At 44.7% G+C, this 16,359-nt stretch overlaps 1 protein-coding gene across 6 annotated transcripts in view; it reads right to left on the bottom strand.

The window, feature by feature from the left end:
* Nucleotides 1-1,024: 1,024 nt before the first annotated feature.
* Lins1 (lines homolog 1) overlaps nucleotides 1,025-16,359 on the bottom strand; it is a 29,062-nt gene continuing 13,727 nt past the window's right edge. For 3 of the 6 annotated variants that reach the window (XM_075952656.1, XM_075952654.1, XM_075952657.1), the window contains 7 exons: nucleotides 15,865-16,156; nucleotides 10,097-10,611; nucleotides 9,922-10,011; nucleotides 7,068-7,209; nucleotides 5,705-6,292; nucleotides 4,475-4,646; nucleotides 1,025-2,656 (listed from right to left, as the gene is read on the bottom strand). In XM_075952656.1, coding sequence (XP_075808771.1) covers nucleotides 1,786-2,656; nucleotides 4,475-4,646; nucleotides 5,705-6,292; nucleotides 7,068-7,209; nucleotides 9,922-10,011; nucleotides 10,097-10,507 — 2,274 coding nt within the window. In that variant the 5' untranslated portion in view covers nucleotides 10,508-10,611; nucleotides 15,865-16,156 and the 3' untranslated portion in view covers nucleotides 1,025-1,785. The remainder of the gene's footprint in view (nucleotides 2,657-4,474; nucleotides 4,647-5,704; nucleotides 6,293-7,067; nucleotides 7,210-9,921; nucleotides 10,012-10,096; nucleotides 10,612-15,864; nucleotides 16,157-16,359) is intronic. The other 3 variants (XM_075952658.1, XM_075952659.1, XM_075952660.1) reach the window with 2 other exon arrangements.

The following is a 16,359-nucleotide window of genomic DNA, read 5'->3' as shown; positions in this document are numbered from 1 at the left end:
CTCCACTGCCAATCTCTTCAGATGTTCCTCTTGCTTTGGATTCCTCCAGAAAAGTCTCTTCTAGCTTCCTACTTGGAGTTTGGGTGTCCTGGGAATGCACGTAGAGCAGAATATGGGGAGGAAGGGAGTGTTTTTCAACATTTAGTGTCGTTCCGTGCAAGTGTTGCTCCTAACATCCGTCATACTTGGTGTCGACCAGTTCAAAGACACTCCCTGTGGAACATAAACCTCTATTCCGCTAGCATTGGTTAGAACAGTGTCTTAGGTTCATGGAATGACTGTCATGGAATTTACTTGCATTTGATCAAAAGCCCTGTCAGCTCTCCACTGCCTACAGAGAGGACTCAAGCCCCACAGTCATCTGACCTGGGTCATCTGGGTCATCTGCCCTGACTGCTCTTCTAGACCTTATCCCACCCCCGCCACACTTATCCCACCCTCCCACTACACTTATTCACCCCCACCACCACACTAACAGCTGTACCAATTTCCGCTTTCCCCATATCCACGAAGAACAGGAAACAAATCACAGAGAGGTATGGAAGGATGTTGGGGCCAGAATACCTGGATGCCTCCTCCACTCGGCTCAGCCTATTGCTTTTTCAGCTGGTGATCTTGCAAGTGACGTCATCGGCAAAACAGGGCTAGTCACAGTGCTACCATCCCTTCTGGGAGCTGAAGAACACCTTGACGAGGAGCTGGCATCCAGGGAGTGCATATAAGCTTCAAGTTCTAGTTCTCTGCACATCTGCCTTCCCCAGGACACTCTCCAGCTCCCACAGACGAATCTCCTCTCATTTGTGCTGTCTGTGGCATGACACCTGCTGGACACTGGGGACAATATAAAAAGAACCTGACAGGTGGAAAGACCGCCGACCGCTGACTCAAGTGTAACGTGACAGATGCTATGCTAGAGACAGAATCAAGTGCAGAGAACACAGGGCCAGTCAGAACTAATGGTCCGGAACCAACTGGGACAGCTTCCCGGACCTGAAACCTGGAAGGCCCTTGCCAAAACAAACAAACAAAACAAAACAAAAATAAGGGCAAGCAGCTGAGTGGGTAACAGTGGATGGGAGGCTGTCAATGAGGTTTTTATTAATTGTGCACTGGGGAGGCCAAGGCAGAAGGAGGATAAGCTCAGGACCAACCTGGACTACATAGCAAGTTCATGGCCAGCCTGGGATACATATAAAGACCCTGACTCACAAAGTTTTTCTCTTAGTCATTGCTGTATGTAAATACTTCAGAGAAATAAAACTGAACTGGGCTAGTGTCTCCCCCAAATTCATATCCATCTGGAACCCATGAATGTGGCCTTACTGGGATGTAACATCTTTGCAGGTGTAAAGATGAGGTCATACAGGATTCAGACACGGAGTGGACAGACATGCACACAGGGACTATGCCACATGAAGCGCTGGCTGGAGAGACACAGTTACAAGGGACATTCAGTGCTGTGGTGACCAGCAGCAACAGCAGGGAAGGCATCTCGGTTTAGGCTTCTGGCATCTAGAGCTAACATGGTACAGCTCACTCATTTTAGGCTACACATACGCAGTCACCTGTCACGGCCATTTCTGTGTATTCTGAACTAGCATACTTAAGTTGTTGCCCAGCTGCACCACGTGACCTGCCATGGAATGGACCTTTCTTGGGCTGCTCCGTAAAGCAGAGACTCAGGAAAGCATTTCTGCAGCTTTGATTTGGTTTTATTTAACTCAGATATGCAGTTTATATAAAAAAAAGCAAACCCGAGGACCAACTGCCGCCGTCACCCAGAGCTCACGCTTTATCGCACTTCGCCTCCACCCCTTTCAACAACTTCAGAAGTGCGGCTGGGTTGTAAGGAAAGAGATTTTTCTCTTGCAAACGGTAAATAGCACTCTGTAGCTCCTCCAGGCATTTCACTGCTCTAGAAAACAGTCCCACTTCCCAGACAGCCCCATCGGGAGCAACTTCCCCAGCAGCACAGAAGGGAGGACCAGACTCTTGAGGAAGCAGAGGCCTCAGCTGAGGCTCCAGGCTAAGTTCTTTTTGGTCCTTACATGTCCTAGGCAGGCCTTGAGTTTCTCTGCTCATTTCTGGACATAAAGAAGTCTGTTTGCTGTTTGCTAAATGCTGATTTGTGGCTTCCTCATCAGAATCTTCCGAGCTGTCATAATCTACCAGACTCCGTGGTGTCTGGGAAGGTGGGCCATGAGCTGGCACTGTGTGAGTTTCCTTGGGCATCACCACCTGATTCTGGGGCTCACAGCGGGCATCAGAAGCCCAGGGGACCCATGGGCAAGCATTTCTGTGGCCAACAGGAGAAGCCAGAGCATGAGGTACTGTGTGGCTGGTGCTTCTGTCGTGGACAAGTGGGGGGATAGGATCACGAGTGTTTGCTCCACACTGTGATTCAGCTGCATCAAAGAACTTGCAGACGGACAGAAAGTGATGCCAGTCTTTCTGCAGCAATTTCAAATATTTAACAAAATATTCAAGGAAACAGGTTTCGGAGGAAATCAAGAAGTCTAGAAGAACTGTAGAGTCGAACACTATGTTCTTTAATAAGAACAAGAAAATACAGTGTGGATTACAGCCATTGCTATGAGTGGAGTAGGTCCATGCTTCATCTTCTTGAGTCAGGCTTCCAGAGGTGTCGTCCCTGCCTCTGCAAACACAGACAAGGGAGAGCTCAGGATGACGGGGCTTTACAGACACCAGCACTCACCCGCCAAATCACTTTAAGAGGAAATCAAAACCAAATCTGCTCAAGACCAACCAGTTTCAGATTTTGTCTGCACAAGGGTCCTTTCCTTAACATCAGCAGCCCCTCTTCATGATGACAATTTATTCCATGTTTAAGGTGGGGCTCAAGACTGCCATATCAGGGTAGACATGTGACCCCAACTGACCAATCAGAACATGGCTTCACAATCTTATCTTCTCCGAGATATCTCTATGGCTAAGGGAAATTTCGATTTTAAAATTGATGAAAAGGAAGGGTGAAGCTTCTCATGTTCTCATGGCCAGGCCTGAGAAGGAATCAGGCTGTGAGAACATAAGCAGGGGAAATAATGGCTGGCATGATTTGAATACATGGAATACACACACACACACACACACACACACACACACAGAGAGAGAAAGACAAAGACATACACACAGAAAGATACATACACAGACACACAAACACAAAAAGACATAGACAAACAGAAACACACAAATGCACACATACACACAGTGCTATATCTGATGTCAGTTTGATGCCCTTGAAATTCTCAACTGGCTGGGTAGTAGTGCACACCTTTAATCCCAGCACTCAGGAGGCAGAGGCAGGTGGATCTCTGAGTTCGTGGCCAGCCTGGACTACAGAGTAAATTCCAGGACAGCCAGGGACACACAAAGAAACCCTGTCTTACAAAACAAAACAAAAAACAAAAAACTTTCAACCAGGCCTCAAAACATTCTATTTTTGCTTAGACCAGTTTGAATTGGTTTCTGTCATTTACAAACAAGAAAACCTTAACAGGATGGCTTTTTTTTATTATTTTATTTTTTATTTTGAACTCATGGCATAAAAATCTACCTCTCTGGAAACAGTGACCTGAAGGGAGTGAGGCTCATGTAGAACAGGCATAAGAAGGCAGTGCTGAGTGAAATCAACACATACTCTTGAATATGTAGTCTAAATTTGTAGGAAAATCTCACTATCTTTGAGCCTAACTGAAATCACATGTAGGAATTCTGTTTCTCGAGTAGAACCTTTTGAAAACTGGCCCCAAACACTAAGCTATTGCCAGCTGGGTCCTAATGTAGCAAGCACAAGGAAGGCTGTGTCGCCAGTCATCAGTGAGACAGCCCTTCTCCCAGGCCAGGGGAGAGGGAAATGAAGCCGAGCAGACAGCATGGAAGGGCTCATTGGCTGTCAGCTTCAGAAGCCATTCCAGACACTGCTGCAGGTGTAAAGCAGAAACAGACTTGGGGCAGCAGCATTGTAGCAATGCGCCTCCAGAGGGAGTGGCCTGGAGGAGTGGAGCATCGCAGCAATGCGCCTCCAGAGGGAGCAGCCTGGAGTGCACGTCTGGAGAGGCTCCGCTGGCTGCTTCCATTTGTATTCTCTTGACCAAGGCAAGGGTCACCAGCTAGAAGCTTAATTCAAACAAGCAAGTCTTGGAGGCTTTAAGAACATGGTTCTTAACCAGGAGCTGCGGTTCAGAGAGGGCACTGGCTTACCTTGACCCCCATAGGCAACACCAGAACCCAGGGGTTCTGATCTTGCTTTACTATCCCTGTGCTGCTTGCTTCTAAGGATAATACACATAGCATCCATTTTCATGTAAGGTGGAGTTAAACGGGAGGAAACCATAAATAGTTCTATCCAAGTAGAAAACAAAAATAATGCACCAGGCATAAACACATTTTCTGACGTGCATGTCTCCTGATTCTCTGGCTTGTAGGCAGTCAAAAGTACTTGAAATACACAAACCTGGTCAACTGGAGGTAGATGCTCAGGGATGCTTTGGCAGCCTCCAGCATGTCATCATCCTGCTCTATGAAGACCCTAGACAGCCATTCACACGGGTTGAGGAATTGTAGAGGGGGCTGAAGGTGAGGCTTTAAGAAGGTCAGTAACTCGGACATGAACTTCTGCAAGTCAACTTCAAACAACAGCGATTTCAAAGGGCAGGTAATGTTTACAAACACAAATAACATCTCGTCTGTATGCAAATCTGTCAGTGCACTATCGTAATCCACACCTTCGGGTCCTAGAGTCGGGATTAGCTTTTTCACAAATGAAGACCTGAGAATAGCAAGGTGACTCATGGAGGAACACTTGTTCAAGACATATAGTCAGGGTGTCCATCTGCCAAAAACTAGTCACAGTTTGTCCACAAAATAAATATGTGATTTCAATACGAAAGCATGTCTACTGAGTGGACAACAATAATCTCTTCATTGGCAAGCCCAGCTTTCTGCTAACTACAGACCGCTAAACCATAAAAAGAAATGGCTTCAAACACAACAGAAAAATCTTCCTTTTGCTTGATAAAGAACTAAAGTATGGCAAAAACCCAGACAGGACCTTGGAGTTTAACTGCAATGCAAACCTCTGAATTATGTAACAGATGCCACCTAGTGTCATAAACTGTAATTGCGCTAATGAGAACATCCTTGAAAATGATGTCTAGGAGAGCCCCAGAGGTCAAGGTGGCTAGCTGGAGACAGCCACTGTCTGCTCTCCTCTAGAGATGGAAGACACATCCTCTACAACACCCACACTGAAAGCCGCTCCTCCAGTCATGCTGAGCTTGTCACCCTCAAGTTATGTGCAACAAGTCCTTTACCTACAGAACTTTCCGTACTAGCTTCAACACAACTTCTCATTATCACTAACGAACGTAGTCATAGAGCTTTTATGAATAATATTATTAAATGTCAACTGACTTCTACTTGCTTGGTAGTGACTCAAAAGCAACTATTTTTGTATTCATTATTCTATGCATATTAATTATACAAAAAAGCTAAGAAGCTTCTTAAAATTCCAGTCCCCCACAACCCTGTTCCCTTTGAAAAAGTATTTAGTAAATTTAATCAGGAAAATATAAATAGATTAAGGAAATGGCACTCGCCTTAAACTCAATAATCATGAGTCACTTTTTTTAAGTGAACAATTAATTGCATAGTGCTCTGACTAAAAATGAGTCTGCAGAATTACCTTCCATTTCAGTTGCTGAGGTACAATTCTGGAACTTGATTTCCAAGGATTTCAAAGTAATTAAGCTTGCTGCTCTCAGGGTGACGTGATCAGGGCCAGGCCTGGGTCGGCATCCAGGTTGAACTTCGTCTCCTCCAAAGCAGGAAGGCTTTCCAGGAACAGACAACTCCTTCCACAACCCCAGATGTACCCTGTACAGAAGTGCCTCAGCTAAGGCCAGCACGTCACTGTCCAGAAGATAGTCTGGTGACACCAGGGCAGGCACTGATCCACGGCAGAGGTCCTCTCCCATTTTACCAAGGAGGCACTTTTTGATGACTATAACCAATTTCCTCTTAACAAAAGCTGGAATAGGCCAGGCAAGAATATCTAGAGCACGGGGTTTCAAAAATAGTATCTTTTGGCTTCGAAAGTGCAGTTTCAGGTGGGTTCTGGAGGCTGTGAGAAGTTCTAGCAGCTCCAGGAAGCACACCAGGATGTTGACCACGTTAGCGAGATTCTGAAAGTTTCCAAAATGCTGAGAAAATAAGGAATTGTAGAACACTTCAAAAGTAATGTCAAAAGGAGCCAAGAGCTGTTCTAGGATTTCTGAAATTAGAAAAATAGTAGTTAGAAGAAACAGGAAACACAAAAGTTTTCTCTAAACACAATTTTACAATTCAATTGGCATGTACATCACTTTGTAAGATAAAAAAATAGGTTTAAGAACAATCACTTCTAATAAGACCACATGAAGGTACCCAGATTAACAGCTAATCACAAAAAGTTAATGTTTGCTTTATAAATATGGATAGTATCAGACTATGTAAGCAATATTTAATGACTAAGTTTTAATTTCTTTCTAAAAAGATAATCTTCAGTGCTGGGGAGATAGTTTATTTGGTAAAGTGCTTGCTGCATAAGCACGAGGTCCTGGATTAGGATCCCTGGCACCCATGCAGAAGCCAGACAAGGTGGCACACATCTGTAACCACATCTGGGGAGGTGGAGATGGAGCTCATTGGCCAGGCAGTCTTGCCCAGTTGATGAGCTCTAGAGTCAGTGAGGGATCTTATCTCAGCAAGCAAGGTGGAAAGCAGTTGAGGAAGACTCCTGACATTGCCTTCTGGCCTCCCGCACACACACGCACGCGCACACACGCACGCACACACACACACGCGCCCGCGCACACACACACACACACCCCACACTAAATACGTACACCACACACACCAAGGTTATGTCCAATTAAAAAATTCCGGGGAGCAATTCTCACATTCTTCCATACTTCCAGAGTGAAGAGGAATAGCATACATTTTATTCTTCACTTTAAACACACTGCTGCTGAGAGAGGGAATGAGCCTTAGGACAGTGCCATCTCTACCTGCTTGCTGGGACTGTGCATCTTTAAAGGCTTCTTTTATTACAACTGTGAGAATCCAAAGGCAGTGCACTGCTTCTCTACTTTCAGAGCATTCAGAGAGATGCTTCTGGCAAAAAGTGACCCAGGGATCACTTAACATCATCTACAAATGAGAAAACAAAAGGGTTGTTATAATTGTTTTGCCAATAAAATTAAAAAATTACTTATTACACAATACAATACCACAAAACGTTGTTTACTTGTTTATGTGAAAAAAAAGCATGAACATACTTGACAAAACAAGGAAAAAATATTCTAATATTCTTTCAGGCAGGAAAGTAACACACCATGTAAGCGAAGGATCAAAAAGACCATGAAAAGATCCACACTGTTTATAATGGTGTAGCAATGTGTACGCCTTTCTTTAACACTATCCTTCTTTCCAAATGTTCTGCCATAAACAGTATTCACATTCAAAGGACTACTTTAAAAGCAAGCAGTGAGAGTGTGGAGTTAATAGGTCCTGGATCTGTGTGCACTCGCAAGCCCCTGTGTAACCACGTGTGTGGAAGTACACCAGGCAGCCAGAGGCTGAAACCACGTGTCCTGCTCAATCACTTTTCTCCTTATTGAGACAGGATCTTATTTTATTCTTATTTTTTGTTGTGATCCAGCTGTCCTCACTCCCCCTGACTGACAGCGGAACTTCCTTGTGGTCTGTAATTGGCAAGAATGTTTGTGTTCTTTCTGGCTGGAGGTTTTCCACAGAAGCACTAGAGGTATAAAAGGCTTTAGGTCAGAGAAAAATTAAGGTTGCTGTTCTTCCACCTGAAAGGAAGCCTCCGTGTCTCAATCCTGGCACCCCTGCCAGTCTTGGCTATCCAGGCTGTGCTGGTGCGGCAAAGTGGAGGTCCTATCGAGATCTGGAAAGTGGGATTTGTGAACGAGATTGCTCCGTCTGCTGGCTAAATCGAGGAGTGCATTGGGAAGGTAATTTTTTTTTTCATCCCCAGAGATACTCTGAGAGACACCCTCCAAAAGACTAGCAAGTACAAGGAGGTGTGAGGGTGAATTGTAGGCCTCAAAAAGTAACTGAAACTCTTAAAGCAACAAGGCACCGAAGTAACAAGGAAGACAGCCAAAGATTTTGTACAAACAACAGCTCAAGTTAGCCCCTGATTTATTACGGGAGGGGGCTTAAATGTTAATAAGCCAAGTCAGAGTATTTGTTTCTTCATCCCCAGAGATGCTCCAGTGACTGGCCAGTAGGGAAGTAATAAAGAGGAGACAATACGGTGAATTGAGGCCCTCAAAAGATAGAATATGTACAGATGTATGTTATTGTGTTGATTGTGTTGTCTTTTGTGTTCTGGACTGGAGAAAGACATTTGATTCTGGGAACTGCTAAGACTTTAAAATATGGGCCTAATGATTTGATGCTTTGGAAAAGAGGTTTTGCTTTTGTCTCCACAGAGAATGAGAACCTATAGATTCTTGCAAGACCTCCTGAAATGTTGACGTAAAATACCCCTAAGAATGCAGCACTCGCCACTCAGCAGGAAATAGCCAAACAGGTTGACGATGCCCAAATTCCCTAAAAGATTGTTAAGGTTGGGCCCCTTCAATGGGTCTGGAGCAGGAGCAGCTAGCCTACTTCCCTGAGTTCTGCTCCTCTTCGTACAGCAGTTTGGACCCAGAAAGAGTGCATCTGGGGCCAGAAGGCAGCTGGAGCAGAGCTTTGCTAGGCATGTTGCCCTGGCCCAGTTGGTGCCCAGCCTGGGGGACACCATGGAGGTGTCAGGAGTATCAGAAAACATGGCAAAAAGTGCTGGACCATAAAAGATTGGCAGAAGAGGGACCTTGGAATCACTGCAGCTGTGATTGCCATTATTGCTATCTCTGCCATGGCAGATACTGCTGTCAGAGTTGCTCTTTCCCAGACTGCAGACAACTGAGACTGTCAACTAGGTAGCTGAAAGAGTCAGCAATGCTTTGGATATTGACCTTAAACCAACAAGTGGCTCTGGTTTAGAAGCAAGACTGATCTTTGGACTTTTCAATGGCTAGCTCTTATCATGTTATGTACGTTACTCATGGCACTGTATTGCATGCTTCTGCTACTGTTATGGCACTCAACTGTCATATGAGAGGGGTTTGGAATACTGCTTTTGTTAATTTTACCACCCAGTTAGTGCATGCTAGATGGTTGCAGCGCTGGTCTGGCTCGTTGGCACTGTCAGTCCTGGAGATACTTGGTTTAGGGCTATGTGCCTGGGTAGCCACAGAGAGGCAATACTTTGAGGGCAGGATGCCACCTAAGATAGGGAATATTAGAGGGCTATTCCCCACCTAAGATAGGGAATATTAGAGGGCTATTCCCCACAACAGACAAGATATTCCACCCAAAGTAACAATAAAATAAAGTGGGGGGAGTTGTTGTGATCCACCTGCCCTCACTCCCCAGACTGACAGCAGAACTTCCTTGTGGTCTGTAATTGGCAAGAATGTTTGTATTCTTTCTGGCCGGAGGTTTTCCACAGAAGCAGTAGAGGTATAAAAGGCTTTTAGTCAGGGAAAAATAAAGGTTGCTGTTCTTCCACCTGAAAAGAAGTCTCCATGTCTCAATCCCAACGCGTATGCATGCACACACATACACGCAGACACACACACACACACACACACACACACACACACACACACACACACACCGCCACCAATCTTGGCTATCCAGGCCACTCTGGTGCGGCAATTTTTGAATTTGCACATTATGGTGGGTGCGAATAGCTTACTAATTCAACTATTTGAAGGAGTAAAGTCAATGCTAACGAGCAACTTGAAAACTGAAAGAGAAATAACTATGCTATGATTTACTGACCTTCTCTCTCAGCTGGAAATAGAGGAGCGATGAGAGGCACTTGGCAGCCATGTGAGACAACAACTTATCTGAGTTCTGGAGCATGCAGACCTGCAGCAAAACAGGCACGGGTCATCACACTGCTGACGCCTAAAAGCCTAGACACCGTATCCAAATCACTGAAAACGTGGCTGACCAATTTGGAATCGACTCCAGCTGACTGCAAAAGGGCTTTAGTCAGCTCTCTGTACCCCTTCCTTGCGTGGGCCTTGGTTTCAGTAGACAGCACTCGGCTCAGGAGCAGGTCAATCACTGTTAACTGAAGGAGTGCCACCTCCTGGGCCCTGCTCATCTGGAAGTGTCTCTTCGCACACTCCCGTGCTTCAGGAAGGGTGGTGGATTCACTGGAAGATGGTCTATGCTGGCCTGGCACACCATGAAGAGCATCATTAACATCTGACCGCGCTAAAGAGGGGGTTGTATAGCCAGCTTGCTCTGAGAGGTTTGGGTTGAGATAAAAGATGTAACCATGGATGTCATCCTCAAGGGTGGCTCCAAGAAGTACTTTCTTGTATAACTGGTCCAAAATTTCTTCAACATCTTCCATTTTGATGTCCAAAATGTATATGGTAAGAGGGTCAAAAGTCCTGAGGGGTAAATATTGAAGACTTAGAAATACAATGACTCTCTAAGATGTCCCCTCACTGAAGCCTGAAACAGAAAAAGTAACATGATTTTAAGTATTAAGCTGTATTACAAGTGAAAGAAAACTGTGTTCACTTAGCCTCAAGTTAGAGATAATGCTAGTTGCTGAGCTCAACCTCTGAGCTTCATCCCTATCCCTGTCTATCACTTGTTTGGAGATAGGGTCTGTAAGCTGCCCACAGTAGTAGGCTCACCTTGATCTCACTCTGTAGCCTAGGGAGACCTTGAACTTGTGATCCTCCTGCCTCAGACAAGCGAGTCTCTAGGATCATGAGCCGGCATCACCAGCTTTCTTCTAACAGTTCTAGGTGGCTGCCTCATTTCTCACTCTTGGCAACCCTGAAAGTGGAGCCAGACTCCTCTGCATGGGGAGCAGCACCACTCTTTAATCTGTTAAGCAACCCCCACCCCATCCCCACCCTACCCTGCCCAAACCCCTACCCTCTCCCAGCCAAATGCTCCCAGCATCATCCACCAGATTCTGATGACCAGAAATGTCTGCAGACACTGTCAGATGCCCCAGTTCAAAACCACAGGGATAAATCAAAAATTTTAAATTTCACTCTGATTTATAGATTAAAATCTGAAGTTACATTGCTATACGGCTATTAACTATTAAATTCCAACTTAAAATTATATATCGCATTAAATAACAATGATATTAGGATCCTAAGTCATCTCCTCTGTAACTAAGTAAAAACATTTTTTTTTAAGTGCAATCCCAAGAAAGTCAAGAAGGGAAGGAAAAGCAACCCAAACGGAGCAGACTGTACTTGTAATTGAACAGAAATGTACACATTCAGGTTGTTCTAGAGTTCTCTGGCATGATGAAGACCAGGGGTGAGACACATGACACATTTAGGAACAGACATGGCTTTTAAAGCAGAAATAGGGGCAGCCAGTCAATGTCGGAGGAAGCATGCTGTCACTGGTATAAGCAAAACAGAGGACTCGACCTTCTTCCAGTGAAATGCTAGAGCCTCTGGGACTCTCCTGGACCACCTTACTCCTCCTAAATACAGAGCTTAAAGCCACATACCGACTCCTTTGTTTGGACAAGCAAAGACTCCTCTCCTACTGGGGAAAAAGAAGCTTTGTGCTTCTTTCTCTAAACTCACTTGAATGCTCACATCCTCCACATAAATTCAGAGTTCTCTTACATTAAATGGGCTGTGACAGCTGCCTGATTCCCTCATCAATTCCTAAGTTTTTTAAAACCACAACAGTTTTACTCACATAGGCATTTTCATGGATCCTGACTGTCCTTTGTAAAATTTTACTTTAATTGTATGTATATGGGTGCTTTGCCTGCATGTATATCTAGGTACCATGTGCATGCCTGGTGCTCAGAGAGGTCAGAAGAGAATGCCCGATCCCCTGAAACTGAAGTTACAAATGGACGTCAGCTGCTATGGTGGCTTGAATGAGAATGGAATCTAAAGACTCTTATCTTTACTTGTATGCTTGGTCAGCAGTTGGTGGAATTGTCTGGGAAGAATTAGGAGGCATGAACTTACTGGAAGTGGTGTGTTATTAGGGGTGATCTCTGAGGTTTCAAAGTCCACGCCGTTGTCAGTTACAGCCTCCCCCCCACCCCCCCCACCCCGCTTGCGGATGGAATATAAAGTCTCAGCCATTGCTCCAGCGCCATGCCTGCTGCCATACTCTTCATCATGACAGCCACGGGTCTAACCCTTGGGAATCATGAGCACCCAAACTAAATGTTTGTTTGTAAGTTGCCCTGGTCATGGTGTCTCTTCACAGCAACAGAACAGTAACTAAGACACCTGCCGCGTGGATGCTGGGGCTCAAACCCAGATCTTCTGGGTGAGCAGCTGGTGCTCGTTACCACTGAGCCATTTCTCCAGGCCCTGTTGAGCCACCTCTGCAGCCCTTGACTTTGTCTTAGTAAAATATACTAGTTAACAAAACCCATGGACTCCCCTTGCCTACATAACTCAGGTCCAACTGCCCCAACACGCTGAACTTCCCTCCTCACAGCAGAGCTTATGAGGGTGACCACTCACTCTGTGCCTCCCTTCCACAGCGTGGCCCACGCATAGGTCCTGACTTTCTCATCTTTTATGAAATCTGACATGTGTGGGTATTTTGCCTGCAGGTATGTCTCTGCAGCACATGATATTTTTGCTCTTTTGTTTTCTTTTCTTTCTAGTTGGCTTGGTTGATTGTTCTGCAGCAGTCTCACTGTGTGACCCTGGCTGGTGTGGAACTTGCCATGTAGCTCAGGCTAGTCTCACTCACAGAGACACGGCTGCCATTCCTCCGGAGAGCTGGCATTTGAGGTATGTGCCACCCCCAGCTCAGCCTTTTACCACTTATTTCTTCCCTTCAGCACTTACAGAATCTCAACCGTGGCCACCTCACAGACACAGTTTGGTTGTAGAGAAATAAAATAGAGCAGCTAAGTATTAACAAACCTATGGATTTTAAATGTATGAACAAAACTTTTGGTTAAGTCTTCTCTGAATGCTATTTTAAGATTTATTTATTTTCTCTTTATTTATGTGCACGTTAGTGTCTGCATGTGGAAATTTGCACCACAAAAACAACAGCCTCTAGAAGAGGGCATCAGCTCCTCTGGAGTGTAGTTATGAGTGACCAGCATAGGGAATGGGAACTGAACTCAGATCTATTGCAAGAGAAGCAAGCGTTCTTCACTCCCTAGGCACCTTCCCAGCCTCTGAACACTACTTGCAAGCTGTAAGGTGCATTTCATACAACTCAATAATCCAGACTTCCTAGCTCCCTTCCATGGGACAATGCTGAGCTTTCCTGTACACACAAGCAGCAATGGTGAAGAAGTTCTGTAACTTCGGTATGCTAACACACAGCTAGCCAGAAAATAGCTGGGATGACAGGGTCATATCATCCCTTCTTTCTATGGCCATCCCTACCGAGAGGTTTCCTATTAGAGAACACTCTCCCAATTGCAATGGCCAGAATAAAATCAGCTATTGGCACAGTTTCCCAGTTACATGTCAGAAATTGACTTCCACATTCTACTTTAAAGTTGAAATCTCTTTTCAGAACAGGTTTCCTTTCTTAGTATGACTAATACTTAGAATACTTAAGGCTTTAGTTATTATCATATGCTCATCTCTTGTCACTAAAATCCTCAGCAACGAATGTATTTTCATTCCAATTATTTATAGCAATAAAAATACTTAAAACAATATTTCTGTCACCTCAGATTTCCTAAGCAAGAGTAAAACCCCAACTTGGTCATTCTTCACTGCCATCACCTCACACCAGGGTGAAGTCAATGCCAGTGAGGAACAGTAGAGGGGGTGGCACCGCCTGGTTCCTGGCAGAAATGGATCCAAGAAATAAGACTAAAAGTTTGTCCATTTTAAATTAAGAAATACATACGCAGGGACAGTTACATAGTTATATGGCTACAGATAGCCTGGAGGGTAAAGGAACAGTCCTAGTTACTTTTTCTATTGCTGCGATAACACACCACGATAAAGAAGACTTACGAAAGCCTTCACCTGGGTTTATAGTTCCAGGAGGGTAACAGCCCTTCACGGCAAGAAAGCTTGGCAGCAGGCAGCAGCAGACACGACAGCGGGAGCAGAAGGGCTCACATCTTGAACCCCAAGCAGGAAGCAGAAAGAGCAAACTCAAAACAGCACGAGTCTTTAAACTCTCAGAGCTCGCTCCCAGTGACATACTTCCTTCAACAAAGCTATGCCTCCTAAACCTACCCAAACTGTGGACCAAGTATCTGAGCATCTGATTGAATGGTGGACTCAACCCATCCAAAGCACCACTGGTGTTTGCTACAGGTGCCTACTGCCAAACCTTAAGGTAGAATTCAGTTCCTGGGTCCTATGGTGGAAGGAGAGAACTGACTCCCACCAGCTGTTCTCTGACATCAATGCATGCATGCATACACACAAACAAATACTACAATACTAATACATATCTGGTTGGGCAGTGAAGCTTGGGAGTAGGGCATTTACTACGTGTGGGTGAGGTCCTGGGTTCAATCCTCAGCAACATAATAATAAATATTATAAATGTTTATAGTTTTTATTTATAATTTTACTTACAAATAAAAAAATAAGTATTTATAAATAAATATTCAGATGGTTGTTTTACAGCTGAAAATAACAAAACAAAACACAGACATCAAATACTCAGGGGACAGGCAAGAAACAACCGACTGAGATTAGTTAAGTGCTGGGATGCTTCTACTGGGGCTGGCACAAACCTTCAACTGCACTTTTGATTCACAGTAACCAAATACACAGACGCTCCACAATAAATGTTTGTAGGCTGCCTGTTAAACTCCACCCCAGAAAAAAAAGTATTAAAGAAAAATCTGAAAAAGCAGACTAAGGAATCAACTGGCTGTACTATGTCCCTCAAGTGATTGCCCATGGGCTGGTTCACTGCAAACTGAAATGCCATGCTGGCCTGGAAAGACATGTGCCATTGAAAACCATGCCTGGTAAAATGTGGTCACAGCTGGCTGTCTACTACGGGGCCCTCTGTATGTGGTGATGCTTTGAAACACCTATACAGAGTCTAAAAGTGAAGCCACTACCATGGAAAAGAAATATTTGGAGATGTTTAAATAGGACATGATCATAAAGAAATTATTCCTTAGATGATGTTGACTGACAGCTGTTAAATTTTTCTGATGTAAAAAAAAATTATCCTTTTAGAAAAAGATGTAATAAAAAATATTTGGGATCAAAGACCTTGGCCTCTTCCAAAAGTAAGGTACATAAAGCAAAAATTGATATGCTAGACTCCAACAAAATTAAAACATTTGCTCTCTAAAATATTCTATGTAGAAGCTGAAAGATTGCTGAGGGATAGAGCTGAGTGATAGAGTCCTTAGTCAACACGTGTGTGATTAGAGATTCAATCCCGGTAGAGGGAGGAGAAAAGAAAGAAAGAGAGGGAGGGAGGGAGGGAGGGAGGGAGGGAGGGAGGGAGGAAGAGAGAGAGAGAGAGAGAGAGAGAGAGAGAGAGAGAGAAAGTGAGAGAGAGAGAGAGAAAAAAGGTAAGTTACAAAGAGTAACATCAAAACTCTCAACAATCATGAATGTTGTACACGGCTCTTCTTGGAAAATCAGTTCTTCAAATGCAACCAGATGGCTTTGACAACTGCAGACTGACTCAAAGACACTGACACTGGGTGTTAGCAGATCTGTAGAACCAGAACCAGATCCCTAGCAGCCTTGCCTCCCCCGCAAATGGGATCAGACATTTGCTGGTACTTACCTGTCTTGGAATTTGCAGAAGCTAGAGGAACAAATTGGTTTAGACACAGAAAGGAGGCCACAGAAGCAGGCTGATTTTGTAGCTGAAGACGACACTGCACAGAGCTGTTGCAAGGCACAGAAGGGTCCCCCGTGGAGGCTGCCCTTTCGAGGTGTTGTCTAATCATGAGTGTAGAGCTGGGATTTGCTGCCTTGCTAGGGAACTGCCTGAAGATCACCATGGAGAGCACTGTCCTTTTTGTGGCCACAGCAGTCACCCTGGAATCCCTTCACTGACTCACTTGTGCTGGGCTCTGGAGGACAGAACAGAAAAACAAGCCAACTGTGATGCAGAAGAGAAGAGCAAGGCAGATGGCTGATTTTAATGTTGAAGACAATCCCAGGGAATCCCATGTAGGTGCCAAAGAGGCTTATTCTGCATATTTAAAAACCAAGGGTGCAAGCTGACCAGAAGGGGGATTATCCCTGAGCAGGCAGTTTCAGGAAGCATTGAAGA

This window comes from Microtus pennsylvanicus, chromosome 18, assembly GCF_037038515.1.
Source record: "Microtus pennsylvanicus isolate mMicPen1 chromosome 18, mMicPen1.hap1, whole genome shotgun sequence".
In the NCBI taxonomy this organism is placed as follows: Eukaryota; Metazoa; Chordata; class Mammalia; order Rodentia; family Cricetidae; genus Microtus; species Microtus pennsylvanicus.
The sequence above is the reverse complement of the archived record's forward strand: the minus strand, read 5'-3'. Positions and strand labels throughout refer to the sequence as shown.